This window comes from Spea bombifrons, chromosome 1 (assembly GCF_027358695.1).
Source record: "Spea bombifrons isolate aSpeBom1 chromosome 1, aSpeBom1.2.pri, whole genome shotgun sequence".
In the NCBI taxonomy this organism is placed as follows: domain Eukaryota; kingdom Metazoa; phylum Chordata; class Amphibia; order Anura; family Pelobatidae; genus Spea; species Spea bombifrons.
The window spans coordinates 24,896,547-24,910,264 of NC_071087.1; the positions used below are offsets into that span (position 1 = coordinate 24,896,547).

Consider the following 13,718-nt stretch of genomic DNA (forward strand, 5'->3'; position numbering starts at 1 on the left):
GTTTTATACGACATTTCGTTTTATTCTGTAATGTGAAAGTTTGTTCTACATCTTGTTTACATCTCCATACTTGTTATTTTTAATGCAGATACATGTTTTTTCCCCCAACTGGTTTACGTACAAAATACAGTAATAAATGTAATCATACCTGGGAATTCAGTTTCTTCTTTCTGCAGGCAGTGGAGTGGTGTTTGGTCCACTGCCTTCCTATTCACCTCTCGCTGCCTGGCTGTTGCAATCTCGCTGCCTGGCTGTTGCCCTCTCGCTGCCTGCCTGTTGCCCTCTCGCTGCCTGCCTGTTGCCCTCTCGCTGCCTGCCTGTTGCCCACTCGCTGCCTGCCTGTTGCCCTCTCGCTGCCTGCCTGTTGCCCTCTCGCTGCCTGCCTGTTGCCCTCTCGCTGCCTGCCTGTTGCCCTCTCGCTGCCTGCCTGTTGCCCTCTCGCTGCCTGCCTGTTGCCCTCTCGCTGCCTGGTGCTAACCCCACCTGTCATGTCAGGACTACTTGCCAAGCTGTGCCAGTGTGGAGGCCTCTGGATTTACTAACTTCAGCCCGTTATATGAGCAAACAGCATATATATATATCCTCCAGAAATTAGGAAATAACAATTTGGTAACGTGTTATCCTCTTTTAGGATGTATGGATGCCCAAAGACAGATTTGAATTATTAATATTTTAATAACAAAAAGACAAATAAATGTTACATAGTGCCACAACTACAAAAAAGACATACAATACAGTATGAAGATAAACAAGGATAAGACACAGAAAATTTACATAAAACAAGTAAAATAATATGTGGGAATTTTGATCCCAGGTTCCCATTATTATAGAAGCCTTCTTACTTTTTCTCTGGGGCCCCATCCATTTGTTATCACCTGGGGAGGGGAGTGTGTAGCCCGGGCACCTGCGTGATATTTTAATACCTAATATTTTATGTTTATGGTACCGTGGACATTAATAACTCTGGGGTGATCTCGCCCACCATGTTATTAGAAGAGTACAGGTACCAAACACCCCCTACCAACCTGATAGCTAGGTATATATACATATTGAATAGCCTTTTTGGTTGCTTTTTATTTATTTCAAAGATTGTGAAAATTACCACATGTTCTGCTGAGCAATGGATTCTTATCTCCAGACTGGACATGAAGAAGAACTAATCCTGTAATATAGTTTTAATTTAATGCATTAAGGTTTTTTTTCGGTGAAGAACATAAACAATGAAGCTCTGTGGTTCAAAGTAAACAACCCTTCTTTGTTCACTTAAGTAGGACATGTTTCAACACATGTGAATGGAAATCATGCGCACACTACGGCTTATTTACGAAGGACCAGGTTGCGGGGAAATTAATTTCCCTGCATTATTTATATAGTATGAATAGCACAGTATGCAGATAAACTTTCTGGGTCTCTTACTCGTCACCTAAGTAGCTTCTACAGTTTAAGAAAGTTTGTTAATTCCAAAAACGTATAGCCCCCCTGGTCAAAATCTTTAGTAGTTAAAAATGTATTGGCATGTATTTTTTTTTTAATTCAGGGTTTTTCAAGCATTCAGTGCACATATTTTAAGCAGACGTATATCTTAGATTTTACAGAATGACTCATGGCTGTGTATGATCATTCTGTGTATGCAGCTCCCTGGGCCAATCAGGGGAGAGGATCACCCCAAAAGAGACAGTAGGCCAGGTACCCCAGACTGCGAGGCAGCCCCCGAAAATTGCGGAAAGGGTTGTTAACAGAATAGTTTTCACTAAACATGCTGGGTTTTTTTTACAAGAGTTCTCTTATCACCTATACAACCTGTATTTGCAGTCAAGCTTTGCCACTGAAATGATACAGCAGCCCTGAATTTAGCCTTGTTAAAGTTAGGGTTTTAAGTATATTATATTACATTATATAATAATGTACACACAGGTGTTATATATTTAAACTTTTTAAAAGAGCCGCAGCCATATGGCTCAGACACATACATGATGACTGGGACTGATAAAAGCGACATACAGCATATAATCATCACCCCCACTTAGTGTGCTTCTTAACCCTCAGCGCTGGAATATTATGATGTCATATAGTACCCCAGTGCTCTCATATTAAAAAAAAAAGGCAAAAGAGATATGAATAGGATAAAGGTCTACCTCAATAGTGCCTTACAGACCTCTCGTCCCTGGTGGCTGTTGAAGGCCAAAGGTAAGATTGGACCCAGGCAGCTGCCCTTTTTTGCCCAACATTAAAAACATCCCAAGCACATAATCCAACTTCAAAATGCAACCAAGCACAAACATGGTTACATGAGTTAACATAGAAGAAACGAAAATATTAAGGTCCACGCATATCGGGTCCAAGCTTACAAGTTTACAAACAGTCTTACATTCTGTAACTTTGCTATTGCAACGTTTTCTGTTTTATTGAAGGGACAAGGCAAATATTAAATGAGTAGGTAATGGAGGACACAAAGGTTAAGTGACGAATAGTAACTAGAATCCAGTAATACTGGTTCTCCATGGTCAGTGAGTATTAGCACATGCAGAATGAAATAGATATGCACGTCAAGCAAGGAGTATGTGAGATCTGAATCAGCAAAAAATACCTTCCCTTCACAATGGGAAAGATGGGTGCTACTTGGACTGTGCCGATCACCGTGACATATGCTGATAGGGGGCTTTAGATCACTTAAGAGTTCTAATAATAATAATAATTCTGTACTGTCGTATAGGAATAGTGTTTGAATGCACATGACCATTTTCTTTGGACATAAACCTGTATTCCAACACACTTGTTATGTACTTAAATGTGATTTCAAACTGTTAGCTTTGCGTCATCATGAACTATTATAGTCGGATAACAATATTCTGTAGGTTGCAATTTTCGGCTTATCGTTTCCATTACTTTCTCTTAATCACTGACACCTACTCTCTGTTCCAAGGCAGTGTTACTCACCAAACTCAAACCTTGTCCCGTATTCCAGTTTCTAAACAAAATCTTCACATACAGCTTAATAGCTACCTGGATAATATATATTTGCATTTTACTATGCTTTTTATTATTGGTCATGATAATTCATGTGTTATATTTTATAGAGATCCAGCAGATTCACTCGCATTAATTATTAGTACTTATTTACATTGTGCAAGTAGGTTCTGCAATGCTGCAGAAGACGTATTCCAATTATAACAAAACGGCAGACGCAGGGGGTAGAGATTACAACTTAATAAACAATTAACAAATGGTAAATTGTAGAAGAAGGAAACACGGTGGATTCTACAGGGTACTCTTATCATCGCACTTATGCATTAAGTCATTTTCTTTTTTTAATGTAAATATAGAAATTGTGAGGTCAAAGGCAATTTAAAGCAGGGCAGATCATGGGGTCCATTTTAGCGCTACAATGAAAAATGTACCTACAGGGCCATTCACCAAACCCTGAATTCCAGCTCACGGATAACAAAACTGGATGGACATCTAGAATGTGTTATCAGCCTCTCCCCAGATGTTATAGAGAAGCATTAAATAAACAAAGTAATAAAGTACTTTTCATTTGCCTGGATATATTATATAGATATATATATATATTTCCATGTGATATTGTGGGCCCCCTATATGTCGGTATAATTTATTCCCCATCCTCTCATTCTCCTGGTCGCCTCCGCCCTTGGACTTCTGTCGCATCCCTTTTTCGCCTGACTGCCTCCCAAAACACGCGCTTCACTCTCATTCCTTTCTATATATTTCTCATTCTTTATAAACCATTACATTCTATACATTAAGTATACGTGTATGTGGCTATCCATCCATCTAAGTATGGATATAGATAACGAGACAGGCAGAAATATTTTTTAGAGTTCTCTTGTTTTTCTATTTTTTTTTTACATATCTTTTTTTTATGTTTATTCTTCATAAATAGAACGTTTAAAACTTTGTCAGTGGGTGATTTTATATATAAAGTTCTAGTTATAATATATGCCGTTGTCTAAGGAACCAAGATTTGCAGCACCTTGTTCTTTTTATATAAAATGAGGAAAGGCACATTATCGGATTCATTAGAATGCTGCTATGTGTTGGCTGCCAAAATATCACAATTATAGAATCACAGTTGTGGGATTGTCTTCTTGTTATTGGGAAATTTTCTTCTAAATTCATTGGTGGCCAATTAGGATCCAGCTGTTGTTCCATGTCACGTGTCGAGAGCGAAATTCTTAAAATAAAATGTCATTGATAATGAGGGGGCGCATGAACGACTTCGATCATTTAAAACTCAGTATGGGTTTAACCAAAGTTTTTACAATCAGTTTTCCTGCCTATACTAAGCAAAAATGCCAACCGAAACGGTACTCAGTTGAAGAAAATGGGTATTCATTTCAACAGGAGTTTGAGTGAATTTGCTGGAGAGTTGAAGTCATGACTTTACTAATGCATTATAAATCCACCTCTGCCCTGTGTAATGTGTAGTTAAATCAGACTTATTATACACAGCCGGCTGATACATTTTACCGGGGTTGGCGCTTTATAGTTCACTGGACATGTGCTGAATTCCGGTTCTGTTTTGTATACTATAGGTATGTAACATCTTCTATTAACGTTGGACAAAATGTCCAAACATTGTTTCTAATTGAAACATAATTTACCCATGGGAGGAGAAATATACTAAATAACTATGTTTTTTTGTTGTTACAGTATCCATGGACAATATTGGCGAGAAGGGTAAGTTTTTTTTCCTGTCTGTTTACAGTGTGACTATTACTGGTGTTTTGTTGAGTAAACAGAGTTTATTGAAAGGAGTTCTCCAGTTCTGGACACGTAGAGGTCCCGGTGAGTGTTCTGGGTGCCGCTGACATTCTTACAGAGAGAAACTCCTGAGATGTGTAGAAAAAGATTCTACATCAAGCAGGTTGTGAGCGCAGTGTTTCCTATACTCTTTTATATTGTACTAGACAAGCGAATAGATTCTACATTACAGAACAGAGTTTCTCCTCCAAAGGGAAATATTTTATTATTATTATTTATGTAGCACCATTATATTCTGCTGCTTGCACAGTTGGTGAATAAGTAGTATTTTAGACAAAAGGTGGGGAGAGCCCTTCTCAAAGAGCTTACAATACAAAATATCCTGGGGTACACCAGTAAATGAACCAACATCACAGAGTATAGCGCAGTATGTGAGACCAAGTAGACCGCAGAGGAAGACCTGCCACATGGGACCAATCTCCAGGTCTGGATCGCCTCCTAAAAAGAAAAAGTGGTATGGAACCCCAAAATTACGACTGCCCCGTGTCAGGACAGTTAGGAGTTGTGCAGCTCTGGTCATAAATGGATAAGTATCTATATATATATATATTGTTATCCTCCTACTCAGTATGGCGAGTAGAATTAATTTACTATTAGGTGTAACTGTGGTTTGTGGGGTTCATGCAATCAGCGCAATGATGAGTATTAGCATTTTAGCCCAGAATCAAATATGTCTACGCACCTACTGGTGAACTTCAAAATGAGTTAACCCTTTAAAAGACTAATGGGTTGATTCTGTATCACCACTACTAACACATTTTGATTAGCATACAGTTCTTATGTCTAGTCATTAGTTTATGGGGACATGCATGGTCTGTACAGAGACTCGCAGTGTATCCTCATTCTCAGGTCTGACAATGAGAAGTTGTGTTAAATAAAAATGTTTCTTTTCCTAACCATTATATTAGTCTGAGCTGTCCTAAGTCAACAAAGGTAGAGCGACAAAATGTGTGTAAGTATGTTACTGTGGGTGTGAGAGTATGTTACGGTGTTTGTGTAAGTATGTTACTGTGGGTGTGAGAGTATGTTACGGTGTGTGTTTGTGTAAGTATGTTACTGTGGGTGTGAGAGTATGTTACGGTGTTTGTGTTAGTATGTTACTGTGGGTGTGAGCGTATGTTACGGTGTTTGTGTAAGTATGTTACTGTGGGTGTGAGAGTATGTTACGGTGTTTGTGTAAGTATGTTACTGTGGGTGTGAGAGTATGTTACGGTGTGTGTTTGTGTAAGTATGTTACTGTGGGTGTGAGAGTATGTTACGGTGTGTGTTTGTGTAAGTATGTTACTGTTGGTGTGAGAGTATGTTACGGTGTTTGTGTAAGTATGTTACTGTGGGTGTGAGAGTATGTTACGGTGTTTGTGTAAGTATGTTACTGTGGGTGTGAGAGTATGTTACGGTGTGTGTTTGTGTAAGTATGTTACTGTGTGTGTGTGTGTGTGTGTGAGTATGTTACGTTGTGTGTTTGTGTAAGTATGTTACTGTGGGTGTGAGAGTATGTTACGGTGTGTGTTTGTGTAAGTATGTTACTGTGGGTGTGAGTATGTTACGGTGTGTGTTTGTGTAAGTATGTTACTGTGGGTGTGAGTATGTTACGGTGCGTGTAAGTATGTTACTGTGGGTGTGAGAGTATGTTACGGTGTGTGTGTAAGTATGTTACTGTGGGTGTGAGTATGTTACGGTGTGTGTAAGTATGTTACTGTGGGTGTGAGAGTATGTTACGGTGTGTGTGTAAGTATGTTACTGTGGGTGTGAGAGTATGTTACGGTGTGTGTGTAAGTATGTTACTGTGGGTGTGAGAGTATGTTACGGTGTGTGTTTGTGTAAGTATGTTACTGTGGGTGTGAGAGTATGTTACGGTGTGTGTTTGTGTAAGTATGTTACTGTTGGTGTGAGAGTATGTTACGGTGTTTGTGTAAGTATGTTACTGTGGGTGTGAGAGTATGTTACGGTGTTTGTGTAAGTATGTTACTGTGGGTGTGAGAGTATGTTACGGTGTGTGTTTGTGTAAGTATGTTACTGTGGGTGTGAGAGTATGTTACGGTGTGTGTGTAAGTATGTTACTGTGGGTGTGAGAGTATGTTACGGTGTGTGTTTGTGTAAGTATGTTACTGTGTGTGTGAGTATGTTACGTTGTGTGTTTGTGTAAGTATGTTACTGTGGGTGTGAGAGTATGTTACGGTGTGTGTTTGTGTAAGTATGTTACTGTGGGTGTGAGTATGTTACGGTGCGTGTAAGTATGTTACTGTGGGTGTGAGAGTATGTTACTGTGGGTGTGAGAGTATGTTACGGTGTGTGTGTAAGTATGTTACTGTGTGTGTGTGAGAGTATGTTACGGTGTGTGTTTGTGTAAGTATGTTACTGTGTGGGTGTGAGAGTATGTTACGGTGTGGGTGTAAGTATGTTACTGTGTGTGTGTAAGTATGTTACTGTGGGTGTGAGTATGTTACGGTGTGTGTAAGTATGTTACTGTGGGTGTGAGAGTATGTTACGGTGTGTGTGTAAGTATGTTACTGTGGGTGTGAGAGTATGTTACGGTGTGTGTGTAAGTATGTTACTGTGGGTGTGAGAGTATGTTACGGTGTGTGTTTGTGTAAGTATGTTACTGTGGGTGTGAGAGTATGTTACGGTGTGTGTTTGTGTAAGTATGTTACTGTTGGTGTGAGAGTATGTTACGGTGTTTGTGTAAGTATGTTACTGTGGGTGTGAGAGTATGTTACGGTGTTTGTGTAAGTATGTTACTGTGGGTGTGAGAGTATGTTACGGTGTGTGTTTGTGTAAGTATGTTACTGTGGGTGTGAGAGTATGTTACGGTGTGTGTGTAAGTATGTTACTGTGGGTGTGAGAGTATGTTACGGTGTGTGTTTGTGTAAGTATGTTACTGTGTGTGTGAGTATGTTACGTTGTGTGTTTGTGTAAGTATGTTACTGTGGGTGTGAGAGTATGTTACGGTGTGTGTTTGTGTAAGTATGTTACTGTGGGTGTGAGTATGTTACGGTGCGTGTAAGTATGTTACTGTGGGTGTGAGAGTATGTTACTGTGGGTGTGAGAGTATGTTACGGTGTGTGTGTAAGTATGTTACTGTGTGTGTGTGAGAGTATGTTACGGTGTGTGTTTGTGTAAGTATGTTACTGTGTGGGTGTGAGAGTATGTTACGGTGTGGGTGTAAGTATGTTACTGTGTGTGTGTGAGAGTATGTTACGGTGTGTGTTTGTGTAAGTATGTTACTGTGTGGGTGTGAGAGTATGTTACGGTGTGGGTGTAAGTATGTTACTGTGGGTGTAAATCACACACCACGTTTTAAGTTATCTCGTGTCTTTAAGGCCCAGACATATGACAGCAGAGTTTAATCCTGATCTCATGGAGAAGGAGTCTGGAACATGCAAACCCCAAATGCCAGTGCACAAGCAGCACTGTTTGGGGTCTATTCACCAAAGAGAGGACTGGCAGGACTGTTTGTAGTAGGGTTGTATTTCAAAAACATTATGAAAGTAAATCCCCAATAAACTTCTGTCGCAGGAAGAGCTTGTCAGGCCCAACTTAACCCCTTAAGGACCGGGCTCGTTTTTTCTTTTTGTACCCTGTGGGACTGAGGCTGTTTTAATACTTTTGTGGTGCTTGTGTTCAGCTGTAATTTTCTCCTCACCCATTTAGTGTACCCACACATGTTATATATTGTTTTTTTCAGGACAAGATGGGCTTTCTTCAATAAGATCGTATCATCTTATTTACTATAAAAAAAACATGGTGAAAAATTGAAAAAAAAAAACATTTTATGTATTTTATTTGAAAAATCTTTTACTCACCTAAAAAAGCAAGTAAAAAAACAAGCTAAATAGATTCTACTACTTGTCCTGAGTTTAGAAATACCCAATGTTTTTATGTTTTTTGCTGTTTTTTGTAAGTTATAGGGCAATAAGTACAAGCAGCGTTTTATGATTTCCAAACCTTTTTTAACAAATCTGGTCAGTCTGCCTCCATCTCCTCTTTGGAACATTTGGAACATCTCCTGAGTACAGCGATACCCCACATGCATGGGTTTGTCAGATTGTTTGGCTGGTAAAAGGCTACTTTTGGGGCATGCGTAATTCAGGTGGTCATTTGGTCATTCTGCCTCCATCTCCTCTTTGGAATATCTTTGGAGCCGGTTAACTCAATTTAACCCCGTCAAACCATATATTTTTGAAAACTAGACACCCCAGGGTATTCCAAATGCTGTTATTTTAACCCTTTCCATGCACCAATTATACAACTACACTTTGTCAAACTTTGTAATAGTAATTTGTTTTATTTTTTTTTCACACAAATTGTACTTTAGTTATAGATATACAGGTTCTGGTATATGCCACTGTCAAACAACCCCCCAATATGTGTTCAGGAACATCTCCTGAGTACAGCGATACCCCACATGCATGGGTTTGTCAGATTGTTTGGCTGGTAAAGGGCTACTTTTGAGGCAACACAGACTTTTAGCATCTGGTCATTCTGCCTCCATCTCCTCTTTGGAATATCTTTGAATCTGGTTAACTCAATTTAACCCCGTCAAACCATATATTTTTGAAAACTAGACACCCCAGGGTATCCAAATGCTGTTATTTTAACCCTTTCCATGCACCAATTATACAACTACACTTTGTCAAACTTTGTAATAGTAATTTGTTTAATTTTTTTTTCACACAAATTGTACTTTAGTTATAGATATACAGGTTCTGGTATATGTCACTGTCAAACACCCCAATGTGTGTTCAGGAACATCGTGTTGTTTGAGATTTAAAATGCCACATTTGGGAAGTGCACTTTTTTTCTCCATTTTGGTCAGTCTGTACCTATGCCCTATCTTTGAGCTCGGCCACTCCAATTTACCCCATCAGCCATTTTTTTATATATATTAGACACCCCTTGGGTATTTGAAGTGCTTTTATTTTAACTCTTTGTTGAGATTTTTGAGAAATTTTAGCACTTGCTCAAAATAATAAACTTTATTTTTTTATTTTATTTTTTAATACTTTTTTTTATATTTTTTTACACATTTTGCTGGTACTGGATGGTTCATCTAGTGACATCACTGCATAATTATTGTTAAATGTTAGCACATTTTTTTTTTCCCCATTTTTTTTTTATGTTTTTTGAATACTTTACTAAGAAAGCTGGGCTCCATTGACTTGCATGGTTGAATGCAGTACCTGTATTCAACCTGCAAGTGGAGCCAGAGTTCTCTAGAGGGTCTGGAGACCATCTAGCGAACTCTTTCATCTTTATTGTTTTTTTTCCCGGGCCGCCGCCATCTTGCTGATGGCGAAGATCACCGGCAGCTGCGGCTGTGACCGCTCTCCGGAGCGGTCACAGTCCATCCCAAGGTAAGTGTTTGGTGTCGCTGGATGCCTCATGATCGATTTAAGTGCTAAACGCTTTTAAAACGGGCGTCCGCCGCCATACAATGTATGGCGGCTGTTGACGCCCCGGGTAGGGGCCAGACATGGCCCTCGATGCCGATCTCGGCCTTGCTGAATGCCTCGACATCGAGGCATTACAGTAATGCCGTTTAAGCGAAGAAAGTGATCGTTGATCACTTTCTAAGCTTATTTAATTTTTTGACGGTTCAGGACCGTCAAAGGTCATTAAGTGACCGTTTATCCATGACGGTCCTGAACCGGCAAAGGTCGTTAAGGGGTTAAATCAGTGACATTTCTGTTCTCCCTTTAAATTATTCATTATACTAAGCCATTCTTGCTGGAGAAACTTGCAGGTCCTTCTGAACTCCCTTTAGTGAATAAACCCCTTTGCTTTACTGATGACTGTAATAAAAAAATACATTACCGCTCCTTTAATTTGACGATTCAGTGATATCCGTTGTCATGCGTGTATTTGTATTAATAGCTTCTTTCTTCGGTTTATGCATTCAAATGTGTTTGGTTTGCTTTTTGGAGCTTTTTATGTATATATTATCTATTAATAAATATTCAAGAATGTGTTTATAGCATGTTTGCTGCTTATATTACTGCCTTCCATTTATTTTCCTACTGAACTGTTTGCCGTTTGAAACAATTTAATTTTGTCATGTTTAAGAAAAAGTAAAACAATGTGAAAATATGACTCAATTTAAATGCAATTCAGGCCTTTGATGGTTTTCTCTGCCCAATTAGTGCCATTTATTCAAAGCAGAGCATTTCAGGAATGCTAATTTGAAGTACCATTTGCAACACGTGCTGCACAGCAATAGAGTTCTTCTTCTAAATGTTTATGTGTGTTCACAAAAACAGGGAGATGAATATACTAACTTCACGTACATATTTACGGGAAGGAATACTGGTACTATCGTGTTAAGAAGTGCCTCTCAGTGCACATCATGCCACATACATGTGCTTCCAAAGCAGCTATCCCAGGGGCCATATTGCCTACTTGGAATCCAATGTGCTGGATCTAAGAGGGCAACTGGCAACAGGAGGCATGGATAATATGGATAGCAGCTTACTGGGCAGGCACTGGCTGGGGTCAATTAAATGTAAACAGACCCCTGTATGCGGAGTTCACCCGAGCCAGAGCGGGATCTGACTGGGGGGCAGTACGTCGTGTATTTGGCTGAATGCATCTCCTGCAGGGCAGGTAGCTGAGGAGGGGCAGATGCTTTTGGGAGGATTCTGCAGAATCCTAAAGTGCATGTGATGACTGGAGTGTCCCTTTTAACAGATCGGTACTGGGGCCGCTTAGAATAAAATCCAATTGATCCCAATACATTGCATTGTCGGCTTGTTAGTTTCACGTGGTATTGCTTCAAAAACAATGTATTGACACAGCTGCCGTCTAATCCAATGAAAGAGAAACTATGCAGAAATACCTAAACACTGCTATAAATAATGGGTAATTACATTTCAGGCAGAGAAGATGTCATCCTGTAGTGCGTAACAGCAATGAAGATTATATTGTCCAAAAGTTAAACATTCCCCAATGAAGAAAATGAGAAGAGGTTTGGGGAGTTAGCATTCCAATGATTCAAATCAGTAGACAAACCCAAATCTTAAAAAATAAAACCGAATCACCATCGTCAAACATATGATATAAACTAACTGTATCTTTGGCCCAAAAGTCCGAGCCGTACCAGTGCTTTATGATTTCTCTAAGCAGCAGCCGGCATTGTGATTCATGTTACAGTATGTTCTGGTTTTGATGTTTTGTTGCATTTCAGTAAACGTGTATTGCTATTATAGATCACTGCTGAACCTTCCACTGGATACCAAAAAAAAATACTTTTTAAAAATAGTTCTTGGACTATTATTGTTATATAAATATATCGCCCGAGCTACTGCTGGATTAGGATTGATCCTCTGCAGGTTGTTCTTCACATACATATTCTGCAAAACATGAAGAGGCTGAAGATGCTTTTATATTTATAACAAAAAGTCATTTTCTTGTTTTTGTAAAAGGAACCTGCTGTTTGAAAATGCTTAGATTACTAGATCTACCAAACTTAAACTACTCAAATTGTACTTTCCTAGGAAATCACTTGGAACGTACAATTGAAGAGCTATACTATATGGACAAAAGTATTGGGACACACCTCTTAATTATTTAATTCAGGTGTTTTAATCAGACCCATTGCCACAGGGCAGTCTGCATTTACAAACATTTGTGGGGGGGGGGAATTGATTGTTCTGAAAAGCTCACTGAATTCAGGCGTGATACTGTTGTAATAAGATGCCACCTTTGTGATAAGTCAGTTCGTGAAATTTCATCCCCGGTAATTATTCCAAAGCCAAGTGTAAGTGGTATTATTGGAAAGTGGAAACGTTTAGGAACAAAAGCAACTCGCCATGAAGCAGAAGACCACATAAAGTCACAGACCAGAGTCACTGAGTGCTGAGGCGCATGGTACGTAAAACTCACCAGCACTCTGCTGATGCCTTAGCTGAAGAGTTCCGAATACAGTGCGGCGGGAGCTTCATGGAATGGGTTTCCACGGCAGAGGAGCTGTATGCAAGCCTCCTATGCACACTGCAACTCAACTCTGGAGCAGTGGAAACATGTTCTGTGGAGTGATGAATAGCGTTTCTCTGATTGGCAGTCTGATGGGCGAGTCTGGGTTTGGGAAATCTTAATGCTTCTGCAGACCAAGACATTTTGGGCAATTCTTTGCTTTCAACTTTGTGGGAACAGTTTGGGGAAGGCCCTTTTCTGTCCCAGCATGACTGTGCCCCAGTGAACAAAGCAAGGTCCATAAAGACATGATTGGATGAGTTGGTGTGGAAGAACTTGACCACACAGAACCCTGACCTCAACCCCATCAAACACGTTTGGGATGAACTGGAATGGAGATAGCGAGCCAGGCCTTCTTGTACAGCATCAGTGCCTGACCTTGCAAATGCTCTACTGGATGAATGGGCAAAAAATCCCACAGAAACTCTCCAAAATCTCTTCTAAGAAGAGTGGAAGCTGTTATAGCTGCAAAGGGGGGGACCAATTATATATTCATGTCTATGTATTTAGAATGCAATGCCATAAAGTCCCTGTTGGTGTAATGGTCAGGTGTCCCAATACTTTTGTCCGTATAGTGTATATTTCCTGCTAGCTGCTTCTTAAAACTCTCCTCAATGATTTAACAATGCATTATACAGGGCTATGATATGAGTACTTATGAGTCAGTAATGAACCTTTTTTATATGAATATTTATTACCATCTCTGCATAGGGAAGTCATTAAAAAGATTTACAAAGCTTTTTTTGTCATACTAACAAACTATTCCAGTGGTAATTTATTTAGAGAACAGTTACTTTAAAGGTACCGTTCCACCCTCAAATAACATTAGTAGCACTTTTGTGTATGTTAAGCACATAAACGTATATAGCGTATATTCCAATATTTCCTCTAAAGGCCTACCTCCCAACATATCAGGGAGTGTTGCTTGAGCCAGAGCTTTACTGCTAACTTTTTTCTTGACAGCGTAT

At 39.5% G+C, this 13,718-nt stretch overlaps 1 protein-coding gene across 1 annotated transcript in view; it reads left to right on the plus strand.

Moving 5' to 3' along the window:
* ZDHHC2 (zinc finger DHHC-type palmitoyltransferase 2) overlaps positions 1 to 13,718 on the plus strand; it is a 42,139-nt gene that overhangs the window by 11,418 nt on the left and 17,003 nt on the right. The window contains exon 2 of the mRNA XM_053458852.1: positions 4,672 to 4,698. Coding sequence (XP_053314827.1) covers positions 4,672 to 4,698 — 27 coding nt within the window. The remainder of the gene's footprint in view (positions 1 to 4,671; positions 4,699 to 13,718) is intronic.